Source organism: Ambystoma mexicanum, chromosome 2q (assembly GCF_040938575.1).
Source record: "Ambystoma mexicanum isolate Mex_15411 chromosome 2q, UKY_AmexF1_1, whole genome shotgun sequence".
In the NCBI taxonomy this organism is placed as follows: domain Eukaryota; kingdom Metazoa; phylum Chordata; class Amphibia; order Caudata; family Ambystomatidae; genus Ambystoma; species Ambystoma mexicanum.
The window spans coordinates 124,723,591-124,748,273 of NC_090924.1; the positions used below are offsets into that span (position 1 = coordinate 124,723,591).

At 47.0% G+C, this 24,683-nt stretch overlaps 1 protein-coding gene across 1 annotated transcript in view; it reads left to right on the forward strand.

Annotated features, from left to right (window-relative positions):
* The window catches only part of PMM2 (phosphomannomutase 2), a 288,090-nt gene that overhangs the window by 122,753 nt on the left and 140,654 nt on the right, over positions 1 to 24,683 (forward strand). The window contains exon 3 of the mRNA XM_069647046.1: positions 19,303 to 19,379. Within this exon, the coding sequence (XP_069503147.1) occupies positions 19,303 to 19,379 (77 nt within the window). The remainder of the gene's footprint in view (positions 1 to 19,302; positions 19,380 to 24,683) is intronic.

The window sequence follows — 24,683 nt, forward strand, 5'->3', positions numbered from 1 at the left end:
GGCCTCCCATTGGGCCATGCATCGCGTTCTTGTGCTTAGGAAGTCCCCCAGGAAGCATCTGTACAGGGTTGAGATCCCGCTCCGGGATGGTAGGTCCTTAAGTGTCAGTTCAAGGGGAGCAAGGGGGGCGAGTGGCAACCCGGAGTGTCCGGGGGTGCGAGCACCAGTGCCTGAGTTGGCAGTAGGAAAATCTGTCCCTTTCCTGTAGTTGGAACACCGCCTTACATTGCTCAAAGGTGCGGGGGTATGTTCCCGGCGTAAAGCTGTTCTAGGGTCTCGAGGCCGCTGTCGATTCAATTCTGGAACTTACGGGGGTTCATCCCCGCTGAGAAGTTGGGGTTATGGAAAATAGGGGGGAGTGGGCTCTACCCTCGGGATTCCTTTTTGTTTCAGGGCCCAGTCCCATGAGCTTAGTGTGTTTGGTTGTTAGCAGGAGAGTCTTCCAGTGTTCTCTCCGGGCGGGCTGGATATGCGGGAGGAACCGCAGGGGGAGTGGTAATTGCGCTTGCTCCAGTTCCACCCATCTAGAGCGGTCTATGGTAACCTGCCAAGCGTGGACGTGTGCTAGCTGTGCTGCTGCCCTATAGGCCTGGAGATCGGGGACCCCCAGTCCTCCTAGTCTAGAGCTGCCAAGCAAAGTTTTGTGGGGGATTCTGGCTTTCTTGCCTTTCCATATGAACTTCAGCATTTTCTTCTGGAGACCCGGCCTTGGGATGGCCACTGCGAGGGAGGAGCAAGCATAGAGGAATCTCGGAAGCAGGTTCATTTTGGCTGCCGTGATCCGTCCCATTAGTGAGATTTCCTGCGTGGACCAGCGCTTTAAGTCCCCTTCAAGTTCCTGGAATAATCTGGGAAAGTTTGCCTGGTATGTGTCTTTCGGGTTTGCTGTAACGTGAACTCCCAGGTGGGGATGGCTTGTCTCTTCCATTTGATCAGGCACAGCCTGGTTAATTTTCACACAATAGATAGGCAACACACATGTGTATTATAAACTGTTAGCAGCCAAATAAGACCCAAAGGAGGTCCAGTCGGCATAAACCAAACAACTGTGGTCAGGACAACAATTTCAGCTAATATCTAGCTAAATATCGAGAAAAATATAAAAACAAGGCTGTGGCAGAAGACAGAAGGATAGAACAAGAAATATAATATACTAGCCCTGCCTAAAGCGTGCTCTCAACTAGGTTGCAGTGTTACAATGCCTGTCTAATAGTGACAGAATAAGAGTCAAATTACCAGCTTCTATAATGTGTAATACATCCAGCCTTGTACGTCCTATACCACTTTCTTCCAGATGTATTTAAATTCGAAGAAACTGTAATTAAAAGAAGCGCACCAGGGAAATTAGAGAGGATATATATTCCTCTCCAAAGGCTTGTGTGGCATCTAATGGGGTAAACAGTCCTTTGATAGCCCACAGATTGTCACACTGACCCTGAATTGCTAGGGTTAAGATGACACAAACAATAGAAAAAGAGGAAATCCTTTTTCTAGAACACAAAGACCATACAGTCCCGACTTCCCTTCCAAAAATCGTTTTAACTCAAGGGGAGCCAGACAATGTAAAAAGGTTTGCTCAAACAATCACAAATAGGCTAACTAATGCCTTTTTTTTAGATGTAGCAAACAGTCAACTGGTTTCAGTGGCATGACTTCATTAAAACCACATTCATCAGGACAGTCTTAGCTTCCTCAAAGCTGTTGTGTTTAGTGATTTGACAACCAGTTTATGAGAAACAAAAGTACGGTAATTGGAATTGTACTTTACCACCTTGCCGTAGGTGTCAATGGACTGGAACAGTCTGGGAGGGAGCCTGTGGAATCAAAACAAAGTAAACAAGTCACAACGCGGCTGCTAGGTTCCATACATTGGATTATGAATCGACACACAAATACGTGTCATTCATTTATGCAGACAGTCTGTTACAACCACACTACATCATTCTATCTCAGTGTATACCTCTCAATCTCCTTAGTATGTAGCCATCCTGGCATCTATGGCCAAAGTGTAGGCTACAGTATTCTATATGCTAGGAAATGGGTCAGTGATCTTGGGTACATGCAAAACGTTCATTTGCACATCTTAATGCAAAAATGATCTTGAATCAGTGGAGATCAAACATTGTAAATGTCAAAGAAACACTCGCCCTGTATTTGCTTCCCTCGAGAGTCGAAGGAGTAGTGACTATGCCTCAATTGAGGGCACAACTCGACTGACCAGTCCCATGCTGTCAATCTGTGGGGTAATGTAAAGATGTAACAGTATTACTCATATAGATGGCACTAGATTTAATTGTGCCTCAATCCACAGTGCCACTTATTTGGGTACCCATAATTTGGCACTTCTATTGCATTTGGGAAAAGGGAAAAAGACCGGGGGAGCCAAGGATGGCTAATCCTGAAAAGGGACACTATCCCGTTATACTACAATATTTAAGTCAAGTTATTCCAAGCCCAAACGAGGTCCCAATGGCTTACCAGCATACACCTTCCTACGTGTGTAGTACGGCTTGTATATCCGATGCGAGGGCGACTGCAAATGTTTTGCGCTCGCCGTTTATAAGGAACGGAGTGCCTGAAGACTTCCGTTCATTTCCGTATCACGTGAAGGATGTAAATGGATCACGTGTGTGTGTCTCATTATGCGCATGTTCGGCCCGGGTGTCGGCGGATTACGCTAAACCAATTCAGGCAGCGGGAATGGAACCCCCTATCACGTGACGTGCCATAGCATGTCACGTGTTCTCGCTTATATTGACACAATCAACCCGGAAGTCAGGCTGATCGGCTCGGACCAAGTCAGGCACTGTGTACCGAAGTGGATCAGCGTGGATATCCACCGATCTCGCTCAGAATCGAGGTCCCACTTTTAAATGGAAGACCATCGATCAACAGTGAGAGGCCAATAGATGTTACTGTCTATTTTATAGCCATATTATTTTGGCAACCCGTGATGAAAGGACAACTCATTATGACTTGATAGACCATACATTTATTAACTTGTGTGTGATGTATTAATAAAAGGTCTATTCTTTAATGGTCACAGAAAAAAGGGGGTGAAAGGGAGAAAATGAAGCGGATGGGTCCAGGTCACTGGTGGTGCTATCTATGTATCTCATATAGATTAATAAGCATCCATCTTCAGTAAAATGGGACCTGCAACCATCCTAGAGTACACAAAGGTCCTTGTTTTGCAGGACTAGGTGATAGCTTAGGTAATCATAGCTAAAGAATGCCAGGATATACTTTCGTTCAAACCAACCTTATCAGTTTTTAAACAGAACACCCATTTTTGTTCACGTTTCAATAGGAGATGGCCCATGCCCCTCTTCTTGGGCATTTTACTTTTTCTATGATTGTCCACTCAATTTCGGTGGCCTGGTGATTCAACCTCATGAAATGATCAACCATTGGTGCATTTTCCCGATGGGTCCTAATGCATGATAAGTGCTCTTGGATCCGTTTTTTAATTGGCCTAGTAGTCATGCCAATATATTTTTTATCACAGGGGCACTTTATCATGTAGATTACATTAGATGTATTACAATTAGTTAGGGAGATCTGTTTCCATGGTGTCCTTAGGCCTAGGTCCAGAGTCTTGGTGCGGTTGGTAAATATGCACACATTGCACTGACCACACGGTGTATGTCCCTGTGGGGCTGAATTGTTCCACAGGGTGGTCTGCCCGGTGGCCTCTAAAGCTGGTGTGTATGAATGTATAAGTGTGTCCCTTAAGTTTTTTATTTTTTTCATGGCAAACCGTGGTAATGGCAAAGTGACAGGCCCTACATTGAGTATTGGCCCCAGTTTGATTTCCCTTTTGAGGAGGTTGATTTTGTTTGAATAACTAAAGACTGCTGTAATTGTTTTTTCTCCAGCTGGTCGTGTTTTTTGTTGCAAGGTTATATCCCGAGGGATATTTCTTGCACGTTTCCTTGCTGTTCTCACAGTCTTCTTGGGATATCCGCGTTCTAATAAGCGGTCTGTAAGTCCATGTGCCTGTGAATCATACTCCTGTGTAGTTGAACAATTACGCCTATATCGCAAGAAGTTATCACGAGGACTCCTTGGATGGAAGCTGGTATAATCCAGCAGGGAGTTGTGATCAGTTGGTTTACGAAAAAGACTGTGGTGACCAGACAGCCTAATTTAGGTGTGATTTCCAAGTCAAGAAAATTAATGATTTCATTCGAAATGCAGTGTGTGAATTTGAGATATCTATATCTTGAACTGAGCCAAGTGAGAAATTCTTTGAATCTTAGTTCTGTTCCCGTAAAAATGGCCAAAACATCATCAATATACCGCGTCCATAGAGTGACCTGTGTCCTGAAAGGATTGGATGGCTGGTATATGTGAGTCTCCTCGAATTCAGCAACATATAGGTTTGCCAGAGACGGGGCAAATGTAGCACCCATAGCGGTGCCTGAGCATTGCTCATAGAAAGACTCCTTGTACAGAAAGACATTTTTAGTAAGTGCGAGCTCCGCTAGTTGTAATATAAGCCCTATTGGAACCTCTGGGGGAGGCACTAGATCTCTAAGGACTTTTTCCACTATCTCAAGGGTCGCTGCCTGAGGGATATTGGTATAAAGGTCTTCTATGTCCAATGTAACCAAGAATTGGGTAGTTGGATCAAACATCACACCTTGAAGTGTATTTAAAATACTCATGGTGTCCTTGGTGTAAGATCGCATTTTAGGAATTGGTGGCCTCAGAAAAAAGTCTACAAATTGGGAAAGTGGTTCCAAAATGGAGTCGATCCCAGCAACAATAGGTCTCCCAGGGGGTGGTGATATCCCCTTGTGTACCTTAGGTAGTGCGTAGAACACCAGAATTTTCGGAAATTTAGGAGTAAGGAAGGCCGCTTCTTTGGTGCTAATAGGGCCTTCCCATGCTGCTTCTTCCACAATGTTCGTGATAGTTACTCGAAGACTCTGTAGGATCCCCTGTTAGAATTTTGTAATGGTCCCCATTTCCCAAAAGTGATGTGACCATAAGATCATAATCTACTGAATACATAACGGTTGCACCGCCCTTGTCTGTCTGTTTGATTATAATGGCCTTGTTGTTACTAAGGTCGCGCAAGGCATTGCGTTCTTGCATGGTAATGTTATGGAAGGTACTTTTTTCTTGCTTTTCAATCTCTTCCATTTTTTTCACTATGGCTTTCTCAAAAGTTAGGGATTCCGCAGAAATATGCGTCGATCTAGGGTGCAAACCCGTCATGTCTGTCTTTCTCATCAGCGACCCTTGAGATAGTGGAAAAAGTCCTTAGAGATCTAGTGACTCCCCCAGAGGTTCCAATAGGGCTTATATTACAAGTAGCAGAGCTCGCACTTACTAAAAATGTCTTTCTGTACAAGGAGTCTTTCTATGAGCAATGCTCAGGCACCGCTAGCGGTGCTACATTTGCCCCGTCTCTGGCAAACCTATATGTTGCTGAATTCAAGGAGACTCGCATATACCAGCCATCCAATCCTTTCAGGACACAGGTCACTCTATGGACGCGGTATATTGATGATGTTTTGGGCATTTTTACGGGAACAGAACTAAGATTCAAAGAATTTCTCACTTGGCTCAATTCAAGAGATATATATCTCAAATTCACACACTGCATTTCGAAAGAAATCATTAATTTTCTTGACGTGGAAATCGCACCTAAATTAGGCTGTCTGGTCACCACAGTCTTTCGTAAACCAACTGATTACAACTCCCTGCTGGATTATACCAGCTTCCATCCAAGGAGTCTTCGTGAAAACTTACCATCTGGTCAGTTCTTGCGATATAGGCGTAATTGTTCAACTACACAGGAGTATGATTCACAGGCACATGGATTTACAGACCGCTTATTAGAACGCGGATATCCCAAGAAGACTGTGAGAACAGCAAGGAAACATACAAGAAATATCCCTCGGGATATAACCTTGCAACAAAAAACACGACCAGCTGGAGAAAAAACAATTACAGCAGTCTTTAGTTATTCAAACAAAATCAACCTCCTCAAAAGGGAAATCAAACTGTGGCCAATACTCAATGTAGGGCCTGTCACTTTGCCATTACCACGGTTTGCCATGAAAAAAAGAAAAAACTTAAGGGACACACTTATACATTCATACACACCAGCTTTAGAGGCCACCGGGCAGACCACCCTGTGGAACAATTCAGCCCCACAGGGACATACACCGTGTGGTCAGTGCAATGTGTGCATATTTAACAAACGCACCAAGACTCTGGACCTAGGCCTAAGGACACCATGGAAACAGATCTCCCTAACTAATTGTAATACATCTAATGTAATCTACATGATAAAGTGCCCCTGTGATAAAAAATATATTGGCATGACTACTAGGCCAATTAAAAAACGGATCCAAGAGCACTTATCATGCATTAGGACCCATCGGGAAAATGCACCAATGGTTGATCATTTCATGAGGTTGAATCACCAGGCCACTGAAATTGAGTGGACAATCATAGAAAAAGTAAAATGCCCAAGAAGAGGAGGGGACATGAGCCATCTCCTATTGAAACGTGAACAGAAATGGGTGTTGTGTTTAAAAACGGATAAGGTTGGTTTGAACGAAAGTATACCCTGGCATTCTTTAGCTATGATTGCCTAAGCTATCGCCTAGTCCTGCAAAACAAGGACCTTTGTGTACTCTAGGATGGTTGCAGGTCCTATCTGACTGAAGATGGATGCTTATTAATCTATATGAGATACATAGATCGCATCACCAGTGACCTGGAACCATCCGCTTTATTTTCTCCCTTCACCCCCTTTTTTCTGTGACCATTAAAGAATAGACCTTTTATTAATACATCACACACAAGTTAATAAATGTATGGTCTATCAAGTCATAATGAGTTGTCCTTTCATCACGGGTTGCCAAAATAATATGGCTATGAAATAGACAGTAACATCTATTGGCCTCTCACTGTTGATCGATGGTCTTCCATTTAAAAGTGGGACCTCGATTCTGAGCGAGATCAGTGGATATCTACGCTGATCCACTTCGGTACACAGTGCCTGACTTGGTCCCAGCCGATCAGCCTGACATCCGGGCTGATTGTGTCAATATAAGCGAGAACACGTGACATGCTATTGCATGTCACGTGACAGGGGGGTTCCATTCCCGCGGCCTGAATTGATTTAGCGTAATCCGCCTGACACCCGGGCCGAACATGCGCATAATGAGACGCGCACACGTGATCCGTTCACATCTGTCACGTGATATGGAAATGAACGGAAGTCTTCAGGCACTCCGTTCCTTATAAACAGCGAGCGTGAAACATTTGCGGTCGCACTCGCATCAGATACACAAGCCGTACTACACACCTAGGAAGGTGTATGCTGGTAAGCCATGCGGACCTCGTTTGGGCTTGGAATAACTTGTAGTATAACGGGATAGTGTCCCTTTGTATAGAAAGACCTCGCCCTTTTCAGGATTAGCCATTCTTGGCTCCCTGTCTTTTTCCCTTTTCCCAAATGTATTAGAAGAGCCAAATTATTGGCACCCAAATCAGTGGCACTGTGGATTGAGGCACAATTAAATCTAGTGCCATCTATATGAGTAATACTGTTACATCTTTACATTACCCCACAGATTGACCAGATTGACAGCATGGGACTGGTCAGTCGAGTTGTGCCCTCAATTGAAGCAGTCGCTCCTTCTTCGACTCTCGTGGGAAGCAAATACAGGTTGAGTGTTTCTTTGACATTTACAATGTTTGATCTCCACTGATTCAAGATCATTTTTGCATTAAGACGTGCAAATCAAATTTTTTTTCATGTACCTAAGATTACTGACCCATTTTCTAGCATATAGAATACTGTAGCCTACACTTTGGCCATAGATGCCAGGATGGCTTCATACTAAGGAGATTGAGAGGTATACACTAAGATAGAATGATGTAGTGTGGTTGTAACAGACTCTGTCTGCATAAATGAATGACACGTATTTGTGTGTCGATTCATAATCCAATGTATGGAACCTAGCAGCCGCGTTGTGACTGTGGTTTACTTTGATTCCACAGGCTCCCTCCCAGACTGTTACAGTCCATTGACACCTACGGCAAGGTGGTATAGTACAATTCCATCTACCGTACTTTAGTTTCTCATAAACTAGTTGTCAAACCACTAAACACACCAGCTTTGAGGAAGCTAAGACTGTCCTGATGAATGTGGTTTTAATGAAGTCATGCCACTGAAACCGGTCGACTGTTTGCTACATCTAAAAAAAAGGCATTAGTTAGCCTATTTGTGATTGTTTGAGCAAACCTTTTTACATTGCCTGACTCCCCTTGAGTTAAAACGATTTTTGGAAGGGAAGTCGTGACTGTATTGTCTTTGTGTTCTAGAAAAAGGATTTCCTCTTTTTCTATTGTTTTTGTGTCATTTTAACCCTAGCAATCCAGGGTCAGTGTGACAATCTGTGGGCTATCAAAGGACTGTTCACCCCGTTAGATGCCACACGCGCCTTTGGGAAGGAATATATATCCTCTCTAATTTCCCTGGCGCGCTTCTTCTTTTAATTACAGTTTCTTCCAATTTAAATACATTTGACTCTTATTCTGTCACTATTAGATGGGCGTTGTAACACCGCAACCTAGTTGAGAGCGCACTTTAGGCAGGGATATTATATTTCTTGTTCTATCCTTCTGTCTTCTGCCACAGCCCTGTTTCTACATTTTTCTCGATGTTTAGCTAGATATTAGCTGAAATTGTTGTCCTGACCACAGTTGTTTGGTTTATGCCGACTGGACCTCCTTTGGGTCTTATTTGGCTGCTAACAGTTTATAATACACATGTGTGTTGCCTATCTATTGTGTGAACATAATCTACTAAGGGCAATATCCTGTTAACTTTGTAGAATCTGCCCTCTTGTTTAATAACAGCCTGGTTAGTACCTCTTGTTCCTCCCGATGGAGGCCAATGCCCAGGGCTACTGATTTAGAGAAATTGACGGTGAAACCCGTGACCATCCCGAAGTTAGCTATTTCCGCCAGGGCGTGTTTAGCTGAGGAGTTGGGCTCCGAGAGCGTCAGAAGGACGTTGTTGGCGTATAATGCAATTTTGTGTTGGGATGGCCATACTTGGGGACCCTTGATAAGCTTGTTCCGTCTGATTCTTTGGGCAAAAGGCTCCATTGTTAGCGCAAAGAGAAGGGGTGATAATGAGCAGCCCTGCCTTGTCCCACAGGTCATGGGGATCGGGGTCAATGGAGAGCCATTGATCCTTAGGAGGGTTTTAGGGGATTTATAGTTCGCCAATATCATAGATCGGAAAGTTGGACCAAAGCCAAAGGCTTCAAGGGTGAACTTCAAATATGACCAGTCTACCCTGTCGAATGCTTTGGTAGCATCTAGGGCCATCAGTGCCAGGCCCTGGGAGTTTCGGTGGACGATGTCTACCAGGTTCAGGGTTCTCCTGATATTGTCTCCTGCCGCTCTGTTCCGACTAAAGCCTGTTTGATCGGCGTGGATTAAGGCCGGGAGGATGTGCGGCAGCCGGTTGGCCAAGATCTTTGAATAAAGGTTAGCGTCTATGTTCAACAGGGCAATTGGCCTGTATGAAGCTGGGTCTCTCGGGTCTTTCCGTGGCTTGGGGAGGAGGATAGTAGTAGACTCCTGCATTGAGGGGGTCACCAAGCCTGTTTCCTTGAATGAGTTGAAAAGTGACACCATCGGGGGGAATCAGTTGGGATCTAAATACTTTGTAGAATCTTGAGGAGAAACCATCTGGGCCCGGTGGCCCGAGTTTTGAGGGATTTAATAGCTTCGTCGACCTCCTCCCCCGTGATCGGTGCTTCTAGGCTCTCTCTCTCGCTGCGGTGGACAGGCGCGGCAGGGCCACCCCCCGTAGGTATTCCTCCTGTTTGGACCGGTCCCGTCGGGGTGTATTCATCACTTGGGTTAGGTGGTCCATTGCTAGCCTTTGTTTCTCCGGCTCTGAGTAATGCATCCTCCCTTGTGGGTCGCGGAGCCCCGTGATGGTGTGTTTGTCTAATTTTGGCCAGTTTGGCTACTAGTAGCTTGTTAGCCTTGTTAATCTTGGCATAATAGAATTGCCTAGTCTTTGCCATTAGTTGCGCCGTATGTTCAGCATAGTGGGCCTCTAGTTTCATTCTGGCTTTACGGACGGCTCGTTGGGTCCTGGGGGACCACCCCTTCTCCTTTTGGGTATCCTCTATTTGCAGAGTCCATTCTTTTAAATACATTTTAAAATGTTTAGAATCGCTCTGTTTATTGTCTATAATTGTGGGGTGGGTCTGTACATAGAGGGGAAATGAAATCGGGGATGTCGCACTACCAGAATCCATAAATGGAATCAATACTGGCACTGTTACTTCACACAGCCATAGACAACTTAACCACCCAACCAAGAGATCTTCATTTCTCCAATTTATTTCAAATAAATACAGAAAGAAAAGTTATTTTCGTCTGCATTTATGTGTAAAAGTCAGACACCATGGCAGAAAGCCTTAATTATATGGTACTGTACATTGAACTTGGTGTCAAAAATTTGGAATATGAAACTTTTACATATTTTTCATAAATTAAGCAGCAGAAGTGGGGATAGCTGATCTCTATTAAGCTCTGTGCAGAGTGGGCACTTTTTACACCAGCCCGACACTTCTAAAAGAGCTATAGTGAAGTCTGAATGCGGGCTGTCTTACCGGGCCCATCCTGGCTTATTGAGGGGAACCCTGGTCGAGTGATTCGGCCACGCCGATGTGGAAACCCTTGCGGTCTGATCCCGAGGAGGCCCACGCTGCCGGGTGCGTGGAGAGAGGCGGACATCCCGACCTGTGTGGCCGACCCTGTCAGCCATGCAACCTGGCCTGCTTGGTGTCATCGGAGGCCCAGGAGGACCTGAGATGACTGCCAAGCGCCTGTTGCACCCGTTGCCAATTCAGTGACTCATAGGGGCTGGAGCGGGCTGCTCTGGGCTGCTGCGACTCCAGAAGCGGAGAGGGGTTGGGTTTCCCTCCGATGGTGTATGGACTCCATGCCCGAGGTGTGCAGTGTGTTGCTGGCAGTGGGTGTCATGATGCCTACCTCCAAGGTGCTAGACAAGACCCAGCTACCCCAGAGGCAGACATCATGTCTTCAAGGGAAGGCACAACAGCCTCAAGTAGGGGCTCTTTGGACTCAGTCCTGGCGCCTTTGGCGCCAGGCTCATATCGGGCCACAGTCCTGGCGCCATAGGCGCCATGCTCATAAAAGGGGACTTTGTGTTAAAGGTGCTTAGTGTTAACTTGCCTGATGCAGACCATGCTGCAACATCCAGGCCTTCTGAGGCCTGAATGGGACTACTTTATCTTTGGAACTACTTAACCACACGGGTGTGGTCAGGGGAGGAATACATACCTGAGAGGAAGGATACATACCTGGAACTACTTTGAAGGCTATTTAAGCCACGCCCAAGCAGCAACTCGCGCTTCGTGTTGTTCTGCATCTAGCAGCTGGACGCTCACCGTGTTTGCTCCTGCATTCTGTCTTCTGCCACTCCTGCCAGCATCCTGGAACACCTGCAAAGAGAGAAGAGAAGAGAAAAGGGTAAAGAAGAGTCCTTACCTGCTAAATCCGCATTCCGGAGACATCTCGCCGACGGTCCTGAAAAGGAAGACATCCATTTAAAAGCACATCGCATCGATCGCTGCAGCGCCGCATCTCACTCACCTGTACAAGGTACCACCACGTTCTACGGCGACATCTGGACTCGCAGCCACATCACCGCGCCTAGGGAGAAAAAGACAAGAATAAAGGTGAGAGGGGAAAGAAAACAAGGAAACCTTAATTTCCATTACAAAGCTTACCTGTTGGGTTATTCCAACTTCATTTCGGGTCGGTGCCGCATCCAGGCATTTCCGGACCCCAGCCCCTATGGGGAAAAAAGACATCAGCGTTAGTGGGCGCATGAAAAGACATTACCCAAACGCCCATTAAAGACTTACCTGATTTCTTCTAGATTGAGCTTCGTTTCGGGTCGGTGCCGCATCCAGGCATTTCCGGACCCCGGCCCCTATGGGGAAAAAAGACATCAGCGTTAGTGAGCGCATTGTTACAAGGACACTGAGAACTCATCAAGCTCACCATAGTCTCATTCTTCGGTTCCGCAGCTCTTCTCGGAATAGTTTCCGCACCTGAAAAAGAGACAACGAACAATTATTATTGCGGAATCGTACTCATTAACAGAATCCTTACGGTACTATACCGGGAAAACAAAACTTGAACCCTCTACAATCAAAATCCCAGTGAAGTAACTGGATACAACGCGCCCCTGCATGAGAAGCAGGATGGAGAGCTCAACCTTTCAAACCCTAAGGTGAGACTTCACGTGGGGGTCGCAGGAGGGTTTCGTAGAGGGGTGAGAAGGGAGCGGGAGGCTTATATTTTCTCCCGCAGATTGTTAATACTCCCTTTTCACATACAGAAAGATATTCCTGCGAGCCAGACAAGCCAGATTCGAAGGTCCGGTCCAGCCCATCTTCCAGGTCCTGCGCTTCACCATAGAAGAAGCAACACTCCAAACCAGACCTGCGCCTCCGTGGGAGTCAGGTGAACGTAACAGAGGGTGAAGTGGCGAACGGGCCAAATGCTTCCTGGGACTGGCATGTAACGTCTCTGCTGCTGGAGTGTAACGGTGGTTGAGGCTGGTGTATGGTGTGGCGACTGTGCTGCTGCTGAGACTGGCCTAGAGGACTGCGGGGGCCGCCCAGGGACCGTGCAGTCATTGATAGATTTGGTGCTGTTCTCTGTGTGCTCCAGGTGAACTGAGGATGTTTCCTAGCTGGGCATCCCTGATGGCTGGTGCTGCTGATACTACAGCAGGGTAACTGTGGGGTATGAGGCCCCTGAGGTGCCGGTGGGGTGCCTGCGCACCCAGATACTCGACATCTGCTGCTCACGGTGGTGAGGCGAGGGTGGTGAAGATTAGAGCCCGACACTGTGGTACACCAGCGATAGAATAACGGTGGAGGACCTTGAGGTATACATGTGCATGGAAAATTTTAGTGCTCTTTGACGGCCGTCTGGGCTGCAGACTCATGCTCTGGTTCTTGCTACGGGGGACCCGGAGAGTGTGGAGCCCCTGGGGCGGTGTGAGTGTAGGCTGAGCCGCATACCTTGATCCGTCACATTACCCGCCCTGAACAGTGGGGGTGTCTCATAAAATAAAGGTTGCTAAAAAAAAAAAAGGGAGAGGAAAGGAGCTTTTCACACAACCAGTTGCTGGGGCACCGTCTGATATGCAGCACATGCTTGAAACGATGCAGCATGGATTTGCAGAAGTGACTGTGAAGCTGGATGGTATTGTAATGCTCACCTGACTCCCACGGAGGCGCTGGCCTGGTTCGCGCTGCTGTGACCTCTTCTAAGGTGATGCGCAGGGTTCGGAAGACGGACTGGACTGGGCCCCCAAATCTGGCTTGTCTGGCTCGCAGAAGTATCCTTCTGTAGGCGAAAATAGGGGATTAACTGTCTGCGGGGTAATGCAATCAGCCTCCCACTTTCCCCTCTCACCCTCCTCGAAACCCTTCTGTGATTCCTCGTAGCGTCTCACGTTAGGGTCTGGAAGGACGAGCTCTCCATCCTGCTTCTGATGCAGGGGCGCGTTGGTATCCAGTTACTTCACTGGATTTTCGGATTGGTGAGAACCAAACTTGCTTGGCTTCCAGGTAAGTTTTTTGATAAGAGGTTCCCCTTGTGTCCATGCATTAATGTACTAATGCTAGTGTTGTTTTCCCCATAGGGGCCGGGGTATGGAATGCCGGGGAACAGGCACCGACCCGAGATGAGAGGTGAAATCCTTGTAGAAATCAGGTAAGTCTTTAATGAGTGTTTTTTGGTAATGTCTTTTAATTCGCTCATTAACGCTGATGTCTCTTTTTTCCCCTTAGGGGCCGGGGTCTGGAAATGCCAGGATGCGGCACGGACCCGAAATGAAGAGGGAATGAATCAACAGGTAAGTCTTAACATGGAGATTTAGCTTTCCTTATTCCCTTCTCTCTCACCTTTTATTCTGGTCTTTTTCTCCCTAGGCGCTGGGGCGTGACTGAGAATCTGGATGATCGCTGCTGAACATGGAGGCGCCCTGTAAAGGTGAGTGGAATGCGGCGCTGCAGCGATCGACGCGATGAGCTTTTAAATAAGTCTTCCTTTTCAGGATTGTCGGCGAGCTGTCTCCGGGATGCGATTTTAGCAGGTAAGGACTTTTCCTTCTTCTGTTCTCTTCTTCTCTTCCTTTGCAGGTGACCCAGGATGCTGGCAGGCGTGGCAGAAGTCAGGATGCAGGAGCGGACACGGTGAGCGTCCAGCTGCTAGATGCAGAACAACGCGAAGCACGTGTGGCTGTTCGGGTGGGGTTTAAATAGCCTTGGAAGAAGTTCCAAGTATGTATCCTTCCTCCAATCGGGTATGTATACTTCCCCGACCACGCCCGGATGGTAAGTTAGTCCCACAGGTAAAGTAGTTCCTTTCAGGCCTCAAGGAGGCCGGGATCCTGCAGCATGGTCTGCATCAGGTAAGTGCACCCAAGCACTTCCATAATGAGCCTGGCGCCATAGGCGCCAGGACACTGTCCAAAGGGCCCCTATATGGGGTTGCTGGGTCCTTCCTTGGGGACTGGATGTCCGCTTTCGGGGACGCAGGGCTTGAACCGGCTCCCCGGGAGCGGGCATCATGACAGGTATAGATGTTACTGTGGCATCCATTCAAGCTCAATTGGACAAGGTGACGCAGCACATCAGAGGCTGAGAGTCGGATAAACACAACTGAGGATACTGTCCATGGATTACAAACGGCAGTCTTTGCTTTGACAAGGGATATGAAGCAGATAAAAGCAAAGTGTGAAAATCTTGAGTTCAGGTCCTTGCGGAACAATGTATGTATTATTGAGATCCCAGAGGATGCTAATCGTGGAAATATGCAGATGGCATTTGAAGAACTGTTGCATAGTCTACTGACAACCCTAGCTGGTCACCGCACTTCACAGTTGAAAAGTCTCGTAGAGCACTGGCGGCAAAAGCCAAATCGGGAGACTCCCAGACCAATAATTGCACGCATCATGAATTACCGAGACTTGGATTTGATATTACGAGTGGCCAGGGAGAAACGTGAGCTGTGTTTTAGATTCCAACACAATTCATATATACCCTCACTTCACGTTTGCGGTGCAACAGGAGCAACTTGCTTTCATGGGCGTGAAGAGACTGTTACGAGAGCGGAATATCACATACGGAATGTTTCTGGCACGGCTGAAGATCCAGTACAACAGAGCATATTTCATCACAGTCCCGGAGGAGGCTGTAACCTTCATCGAGGCGGAGATTCCCCATTGCGGCTCCTGCATCCAGAAACTCCAACAATACATGAAACACAACGATACTGCAGTGTTTATAGAGTCAATATTGAATGTTTGGGTATATGTGTGTAGATAGTAACATGGGTCGCAATGGGCTAGTTGTGTGACACTGATGCATTAGCCCGCACTGCACGGTAGCAGCTGTCCCTGCGGCGAGTGCTAATGGTTTGTTGTGGTTGTTGTGGTTGTTTGGGTTGACAAGGTGCTGGCCTCCGATGGATATTGCGCTGAATTCTATAAAGAATTTTGAGACGTGTTGGCCCCATATGTTGCAGGCATGGGAGGAGGTGCTCCTGAAAGGGGTTCTACCCGAAACTATATGCAACGCTATTATCATAATGTTACTTAAACCGGATAAGGCGGCGAATGACTGCGGATTGTATAGACCTTTATTGCTTATAAATGCAGACGCCAAAATATTTGCTGATGTCCTCGCAACCAGACTGTCTCCCCTTATGTCCCACATGGTGCACCCGGATCAATCTGGTTTTATACCGGGGTGCTTGACGGCCGATAATATAAGGAGATTCTACAATATTTTAGCAAGTGTCCCGCCCTAATAAAGTACCATGGCCATTCATGTTTAAGGTTTTGACTAGCTATGATTTTTGGGTCCCACTTTGCTGGATGGGTTAAAATATTATATACGCAACTGGTAGCTTGTGTGCGAGTACATTGGAGACTGTCCCCGTGCTGCAGCTTGGGGGAGGTACCAGGCAAGGATGCCCTTCGCAGTAATTGAGCCGCTAGCTGACCGGATTCCAGGCTCCATCTAAACACTACCAGATATTGCCCCTGACCGCAGCTACTCAGACGTCTACAAATACGGCGCATGACTTACGTGGGCCAGGCACAGTTTCCAATATCTGGGGATCTGCGTTGCCAGGTCGGCCACATAATATTTGAATTAAATTAGATTTCTTACTTAACTGGGCTGCAGGTTAAGTTCTGGAAATGGGGGAAGCTCCCGTTGTCTTTGGCTGAGAGGCTGTCATTAATAAAAGTGGTTATACTAAGTATTATGTTTCATAATATTCCATTATTGCCAGGCCATGCATTTTTTTTTTGTGGAGCTAAATAGATCATGCTCCTCTTTTATTTGGGTGGGGTGGATCGGTCCATATGAAGTGGGAGCGCTTGGGGCGCCCCTAGGAGGTGGGAGGATTGGCGGCTCTTGATTTCGAGTTCTGTTTCCTGACGGCACCGATTCAACAGCAACACTGTGGGTGGGTGAATACACGGATGCAGTGTAAGTCAGGTTGGAAGAGTTGAAAGCGGGTCCCCTAACGCTTGCAGCTGTTGCTGGCAGGAAATGCCTATTGTCCTTCACACTCCCTTGACCCAGTGGGGGCGACCAGGGAGATATGGAGAAAGTTGAATAGGTGACTGAATATAGCAGCGCCATCTGAAAAGAGCCTCCCACTCTGGGCATGTCTGCTTTGGTACCCACCATCGACAGGGTGCTGGAGGTGGTTTGGAGAAGGGCTCGCATCACTACAATTGGGGCCCTTTTTGTAGATGGTGGCATGGGAGGATATTAATCAAATGACAACAATGTAACTATTTTAGGTTGCAAATGGCTATCGCGACATTTTTTCCGGTATATCGGGCGGAACCCATCCCGCATGTTTGTCTGGCCTATATTATGTCCACCACGGTATCCAGGAGAGTATATCCATGCTTTATAAACTGGCTCAAACAGTAAATACGAGTGTGGGGTGATATTAGGGAGAAGTGGAGCACTGATCTGGGTACAGACTTTTCAGATGTGCAGTGAACAAATGCGTGTATGTTGACAAAAAGGGTGTCACTTAACTGAAAATATCGTTTAATACATTTAAAGGTTCTTAATACTGTATTTTACTCCGGCCAAGCTCAATCAGTTCAGGCCTGACCTGGCTAAGGAATGCCCCAGATGTCAGAACACGCTGGCTAAGTTAATACATATGCTCTGGGGCTGCCCCAGGCTGAGAGACTATTGATCAAAGGTAAGCCAGGTGTTGGAAGAAATACTGGGCAGACAGCATTTTAGGGCACAGCCTGTTGGGGGTATACTGGGAAAATGCTGATTGTCCAAAAGATTTCTAAATTTAGGCCTCTTGGCTAAAAGGGCCATTTTACTGAAGTGGACGTGGAAGGAGCTGGTAAACTGGCTGAATGATGTTATATGGTCCAACAACAATGAAGAACTGTATGTCTCACTAGTGCTTACTAGTTGCCGACCAAAGGACATATGGCAGGACTTCCGTACATATGTGGCAGAAGAGGCAGCTCTTTGATTTTTGAACTGTAGCGTACAATGCATAACTTGCCGAATACCTCGATGGGCTTGATTGTGTGGGTGCTGCCACAGACTGTATAGACACTGTAATTCTGTTACAATTATTGCTTGCTCACCATGTGCTTAATAAATAAAGTTAAAAAATAATAACTAAGCAGCCCAACTTGTAGGGACACTGCTTCTTCTTTTGGCTTGTCCGTCTCACTTGTAGAAGACGGTCATAACCATCCTCATTGGTTTAGACTTAAGATTTTGACCACCCTTCTTGGCAGTAAGCACTACATACGTTTCTCATTGCTGTCCACTACTGGATTTTTCAGGCCGGCCAGATGATGGCTTATTGAATTAAAGGCAACCTCAGGAACATTTTTTATTGCACTGTTCCTCGGGCGTCCTGCATGCAAAACCACCTTCCTGAAATTGTTTGAGATCCTAGACTCAGGCCAAAATGCAGTTCTGTCGTTTTTCAGCATACCGACAATTGCATAAAAGGAAATAATGTATAAAGACTGAATGTCGAAGGAGATTTTTTGCAAATTGGTCAGTTAGGACTCAAAATAAATATTTCAGTAGTAGCTAAGAGCAGCTCCTGGGTAATGAGAGTTCCCCCAGTTCACAAATCTACCTTCGGGGAATGTGCAGCTGCTAGATTACTTCCCAAAAATCTAAGTCCCTCAAGTGATGCAAACTGTAACCCTTTGACCAATACGTATGGCCAATTGTGTTAACTCTCCTCTAGATGTGCCCTAATGTTCCTTCATAAAAAATTCCCAAATGCACAGAGTTAATATAACACACAGGGGATTGTATGACATCAGTTGGCAAGGGAAACCAAAAGTAGCTCCTGGCATCTGTTAGTGTCGAGCCAATCAGGCTCTTTTAGGCTCTGAGAAGGAGCTAAATGGCTTCCAGCGATATCAAGTCACCATGGAAGAAAACATGGTAGAGGGCAAGTGTACCAATTAAATCTTCTTCCACTGTTTACACTGTAGTGAAAGAAACCTTCTTCTTTATTTTTTTTATTTAATGGAGTCCTTGTTGGATCTGCTTCAGACACGTGGCTAACCGGAGGATCACTGGTTTCAATCTGAACAAAGGGAATTTATCCTGTAAATTACACTCCAGTAGCCTGATTCATGGAATTATTTTCGTGAGAAACGCAGATTTGCACGCCTTTCTGCCTGAAAATCCCCATACTTCAAACTGGGATTTTCGGACAGAAAGGTGCGCAAATTTGCGTTTTTCACGCAAATAATTCCATGAATCAGGCTGCAAGAGAGAAAAGGCTATCAAAGTTGCTGGCCGATCTTTATCAGATCGCTTGGCTGATCAAGGGCAGTTACCACCATATAAGTATTTTTGTTTTTTAAAGCATTAACAAGAACTGGCATGTTCTGTTTTTGCCAATGAGCGCTTACATTTTCAAATAACAATGATTTAGCCATTCTACCTAATAATAATTTCTGGTTCTTGCAGCTCCATTTTTCAGCATTGACATTTTATAAAATGTATTCTGCACCACCACTATTGGTCCAGAATCTCTTATGAGCGTTGTACAATGTGTCTGTCTTCTGTACTGAATAGAAAGAGATACTAAGAGGCACAGTGTATATGAGGAAACTAATTGCATTTTATTCATTTAATCTAATTGTGTTTTTAGTGGTTAAGAAATTTGATTACGTTTTTGCCGAAAATGGTCTGGTGGCGTACAAAGAACAGGAGTTCTTGAGCAAGCAGGTACGTGTGAATTGAGACATTAGATAAACTAGGTGAAATGTCTCGTATTTTTTCTTATATGGGCTTCAGAGTTTATTTTGAATAAAAGATAAAGACCACCTGTGAAATATTTGTTCAGAAATTGTGATTGTAAAATGCCTTTAGTCTTTTATTTTTTTTATTTTTTTTTCTTCTTTCCCATCCAAGCTGTGATATATGATATGGCATTTGTAACGCGCCTATACACAAGTGTTTCAAGGCGCGACGAGGCAGGGAGGGGGAAACAAGGGGAAGACAGACAACGATCCTACTAGGCCAGGTGTCCTTCAGATTGTGCAAGTGCAGGGGTAGGAGGAAGGGTGGAGGTGGAGGTGGAGGTGGAGGGGGAGGGGGAGGGGGAGGGGGAGGGGGAAGTGCAGTACAAAGTAAGTAGAATAAAAAAATAAATAAATAGGGCAAGCTGGTGGCAAGTGCAAGGTAAGTGCACAGAAGTGCTGGGGAGGGGGGACTGTAGGGATACAGAGACAGTCCCGCAGAGCAGGTGTTGCCAGGGAGGCAGTGCAAGTGGAGAGTGGCTGGGCCCAGGACCGAGGTCGGTGAGAGTGGCCCAGTTACAGATTCAGTGCAGTTTCAGTGAAGAATTTAGCAGGGGAGAGGGGGAGAGAAAGCAAAGAGGAAGGTTTTGAGGTGCTTCCGGAACCGGAGATGGTTCTCCTCAAGTTTCAGGGAGGCAGGAAGGCTGTTCCAGAGGGAGGCCCCTGCCGCGGAGAGAGATCTACCCCCAGCTCGTTGATTCGAGAAGCGGCTGACCCTGAGGGAGTTGGAGACGGATGAGCGAAGGGCTCGGGAAGGAAGATATTTAGGAAGAGAGAGTTGAAGGTATTTAGGCCCCAGGCCCCAGAAGGCCTTGTGGACAATGCAGAGGGTTTTGAACTTAATCCTCGCAGCCACTGGGAGCCAGTGTAGAGATTTCAGTCCTGGAGAGATCCGGTCCCTGGGGTTGAGGCCAAGGACAAGTCTCACAGTTCTGTTCTGGATGAGTTGCAGAGGGCGGAGAGTGGAGGCAGGCAGATTAAGATGGAGGCTGTTACAGTAGTCCAGCTTCGAGAGAACCAGGGCTCGGGAGACAGTGAGCTTCTGGGGGAAGGAGAGGAAGGGAAGAATACCTCTGAGGAGGTGCAGCTGGTAGTGTGACTTCTTAGAGACGTCCGATATATGAGGAGAGAAGGAGAGTGAGGAGTCGAAGATGACCCCGAGGTTTTTTGCCTTGCAGGTAGGAGCAGGAAGAGGGCCAAGAGAGGCTGGCCAGAGGGCTGCAGGGAAGGAGGGAGTGGGTGTGTGTCATGCCTGCGCCATGGGCGCATCCATTTACGCTCAATTTGGACTATATGTTTATCATTTATTTACAACAGACTCTTGGATCCATCTATATTTACTTTGGAAACTTTATTTCCCATTTGCGAGACTTTGCTGCTTAATTATTATTTCCAACAAACTACGCATACCATAATGCACCTGGCTACAAGCATCGATTCCTGGCTGTTCCTATTGGTTATCAATGGAACTACACCCCCCAGAAGCCCTAGAGACTTGCCCTGCTTCCACCAGCCCAGGAACAGAAAGGGAGGTGGCCGATTGCCTGCAGGTGTGCTTAGCCAGGTGCAACCAATTAGCCTGCCTCTGTGCTGGGCTAGGCAGTATAAAGGCTGCTGCCTGCAGTGGCTCAGCCTCTTGCATCTGAGAGTTCTTCCTCCACCTTTTGCTTCTTTCTACGGATCTTGTATGCTGCTTACCTTCACTCCTGCTTGGACCCTGCCTTGTTGCTTGCTCCACCCTGCTGCCTCCAGCCATAGCCTTCCAGGCTCCCTGCCTCACAGCCCTGCTCCTCTGGGCTCTCCACACTGCAGCTGATCACGCTCTGCTGCCTTCCAGCCTCCGCCCTTGCCCTGCCGGGCTCTCCACACTGCAGCGGATCACGCTCTGCTGCCTTCCAGCCTTCGCCCTTGCCCTGCCGGGCTCTCCACATTACAGCGGATCACGCTCTGCTGTCTTCCAGTCTCCGCCCTTGCCCTGCCGGGCTCTCCACATTACAGCGGATCACGCTCTGCTGCCTTCCAGCCTTCGCCCTTGCCCTGCCGGGCTCTCCACATTGCAGCTGATCACGCTCTGCTGCCTTCCAGCCTCCGCCCTTGCCCTGCGTACCCTCTACATTGCAGCTGATCACGCTCTGCTGCTTTCCTGCCTCAGCCCTTGTCCTCTGGGCTCCCTGCCCTGCAGCCTGCCTCACTCCGGCTGCCTTCAGCCCTTGTCCTCTGGGGCTCCCTGCTCTGCAGCCTACCTCTCTCTGGCAACCTACAGCCCTTGTCCTCTGGGCCTTCCTACTTTGCAGCTTATCCCGCTTCGCTGCCTACTACCTACCTTTTCCGCTGGGTTCTCGGCCTAGCAGCTCTCTACAGTCCTCTGCTACCTTCTACGTTCATCGGCCCTGTCCCTCAGGGTTCACTCCTTACTGCCCGGCCCTTACGGGATCCTTGCCGTGCAGTCTGCTTTACTCTGCTGCCCTAAGCCCTTTTCCTCTGGGCGTTCTACCTTACAGTCCTACCCCTGTGGGCTTACTCATTGCTTTCCTGCTCCTCTGAGCTCTCAACCTTGTTCCTTACTGTCCTCTGCTATCCTATCCTGTTACACGACTTTCCTTTCATTTCCTTCTGCTAGTTTGCTATCACCTCATTTACTGGATTTGTCTGTAGTATCTTCTCTTGTACTGTTTGTAGACCCTTTTGTACAGAGCTTGTCTGTTGGTTCCCATCAGTCAACCTCTGCCCCTTCCCTTGTCCTGTTTCTACATTACAGACACCCAGAGCTGCTGTTCCAAGTCATGAGCAATCAGCGTGGGCCTCTGTTATAGCAAACTGTGCAGAAGGCTAGAGTATTTCCAAGGTTCGTGGAATACTCTTTTCCTATATCTGCATACACCCAAAGAGGGTATTCATTCTGTATCTTTTCCCTTGCTACTCTTGCTTACTCTTCGTTCTCTTTCCTTTCCGCTGTGTGTGTTCTTATCTGTCCACTTTATTTGGCACAACCACCCAAACCCTTTCTGGGTGTCCTGTGCCACTCTTAATAGAGTGCCATCCCTGACAGTGTGCCGATGAGTAGAATCTCAGTCTTACTGGCATTAAGGCAGAGGTCATTGGCGGCACACCATTCCTGGATAGCGGACAGACAGTCGGAGATGAGGGCAGGAGAGGAGGCCGAGGGTAGCCTGAAAATGAGCTGGGTATCGTCCGCATAGCACTGAAAGTTGGGGCAGAGAGCGGCGATGCGGTGGGCAAGGAGTGCCAGATACTGTGATTTTGATACTTAACAGTTGAAGGTAAAATTGAGAGAGCCAGCCTATCTTTGCAAGCATCGGTTTCTGGAACGTCCATATTTTTTCCTCACACCTTCTCACTACTGTTATCACCTGTCATCGCTCCTCATTTTTCCTCCTACTGCCTGACTCACCCTAAGAGTGAGACATTGGGAAGAAGAAGAATGAAGCTTGATAAATGAGGAAGTTTAATGAGGTGTGGGGCTCTACTAAAATGCACACTGGTGGGGTCCTGGAAAGGATGCCGAGATCAATTCTGAGGGTCCTTCAGAACCCTGACCTGCCTTTCCCTAACCAGTGTCGCCTGCGATTCCCTGATCACTAGTAGACAGAACAGGAAAGGTTACCTTGTTTCTGCCATAGAGGAACTGGACCAGGCACTCTCACTAAGGTTCTGTCCCTTCGATTGTCCCCTTCTTCCATTCCAACCAGCATGACAATGTTGCGGTCACGCTGTTCAATGTGTCAATCTAACCCGTTCAGTAATGAACGAGTTCAAGAGTTCATCATACAGTACTGTTGAAGGATACCACTGCCCAGCCTATAGTGCGGGTACCAGAGCCTATAATGTGTCACTCTATGACAAATGATGGTACAGCTTTGACGTATGGTGGCTTTTGCTGCTGTACAACCAGGAGGGGGACACATTGATAAAAGGATCCTAAACAGTCCTTTCTGTTCCTATGTCACCCCAGAGGTGGCCTAATGCTACATCATGGGTGCAGCTGACTATTGTGTAATGGTAATCCATGTCCAGGCCTCCCATAGTCGGCTCCATGCTGAATAATTACAGGAATGGGCTAGTTGCAATTGGGGTCATAAACACTACGGTTCCTTGGCTCTAGCAACTGTTAGCTTTATTCATGACTGTTGCTGCCTCTACCCCTTTCTTTGAGGAATACCTGGGAACCAATTTGAGAATTTCTTCCCTGTACATTCAGAACCCCCGTCCAGTCAGATTTAAATGATCTACAAGACAAATGCTAGTGGACTGGATTACAAGTTTATGAACATTTCTCAGACTTCAGTCAGTCTGAGGAAACATAGTAAGTAGAGACTGGGCATATACTTGCAGGTAGAGGGTCTGGTTGGCTCTAGGATTGGAACCTGCCCATGCTAAGCACCATTTATAGGTTGGAAGGTTTGTTCTGGTGTCGCAAGATCACAGGAGTGGTTAGGGGTTTAGCCAGGACCCCAATTTGGTGCGTATGAGAGGTGGGTTTACTCCTGGTTATCTTGTCTGATTCGGTATCAATAATCCTTCTAACACGGTAGTTAGTGCGATACAGGTTCGCTTTTATTGATGGTTTATGAAAGATTCCACTTGATACAATGATTAGTGTGTAGAACACTGTTATGGCATTTTATGCCTTGGTGCGGTCAGCCGACACGTGTTTCAACCCAAACGGGTCTTTCTCAAGGCAAGTATGTCATGCTGCGGTCCCTGGGTGGGGTTCTTGTTTTATTGTGGGTGGCTGTCCTTATGGCAGTCTAGCTCCTATTGGGCTCTTCGTCCGAGTAGTGTCTGTGATGCGTTGCTGAAGCCGCAGGGAGCAACGCATCACAGACACTACTCGGACGAAGAGCCCAATAGGAGCTAGACTGCCATAAGGACAGCCACCCACAATAAAACAAGAACCCCACCCAGGGACCGCAGCATGACATACTTGCCTTGAGAAAGACCCGTTTGGGTTGAAACACGTGTCGGCTGACCGCACCAAGGCATAAAATGCCATAACAGTGTTCTACACACTAATCATTGTATCAAGTGGAATCTTTCATAAACCATCAATAAAAGCGAACCTGTATCGCACTAACTACCGTGTTAGAAGGATTATTGATACCGAATCAGACAAGATAACCAGGAGTAAACCCACCTCTCATATACTTGCAGGTAGGTTAACTATGTTTTAATTTCCAGAAGAATGTTAAAATTAGGCAATTGAAAAGGA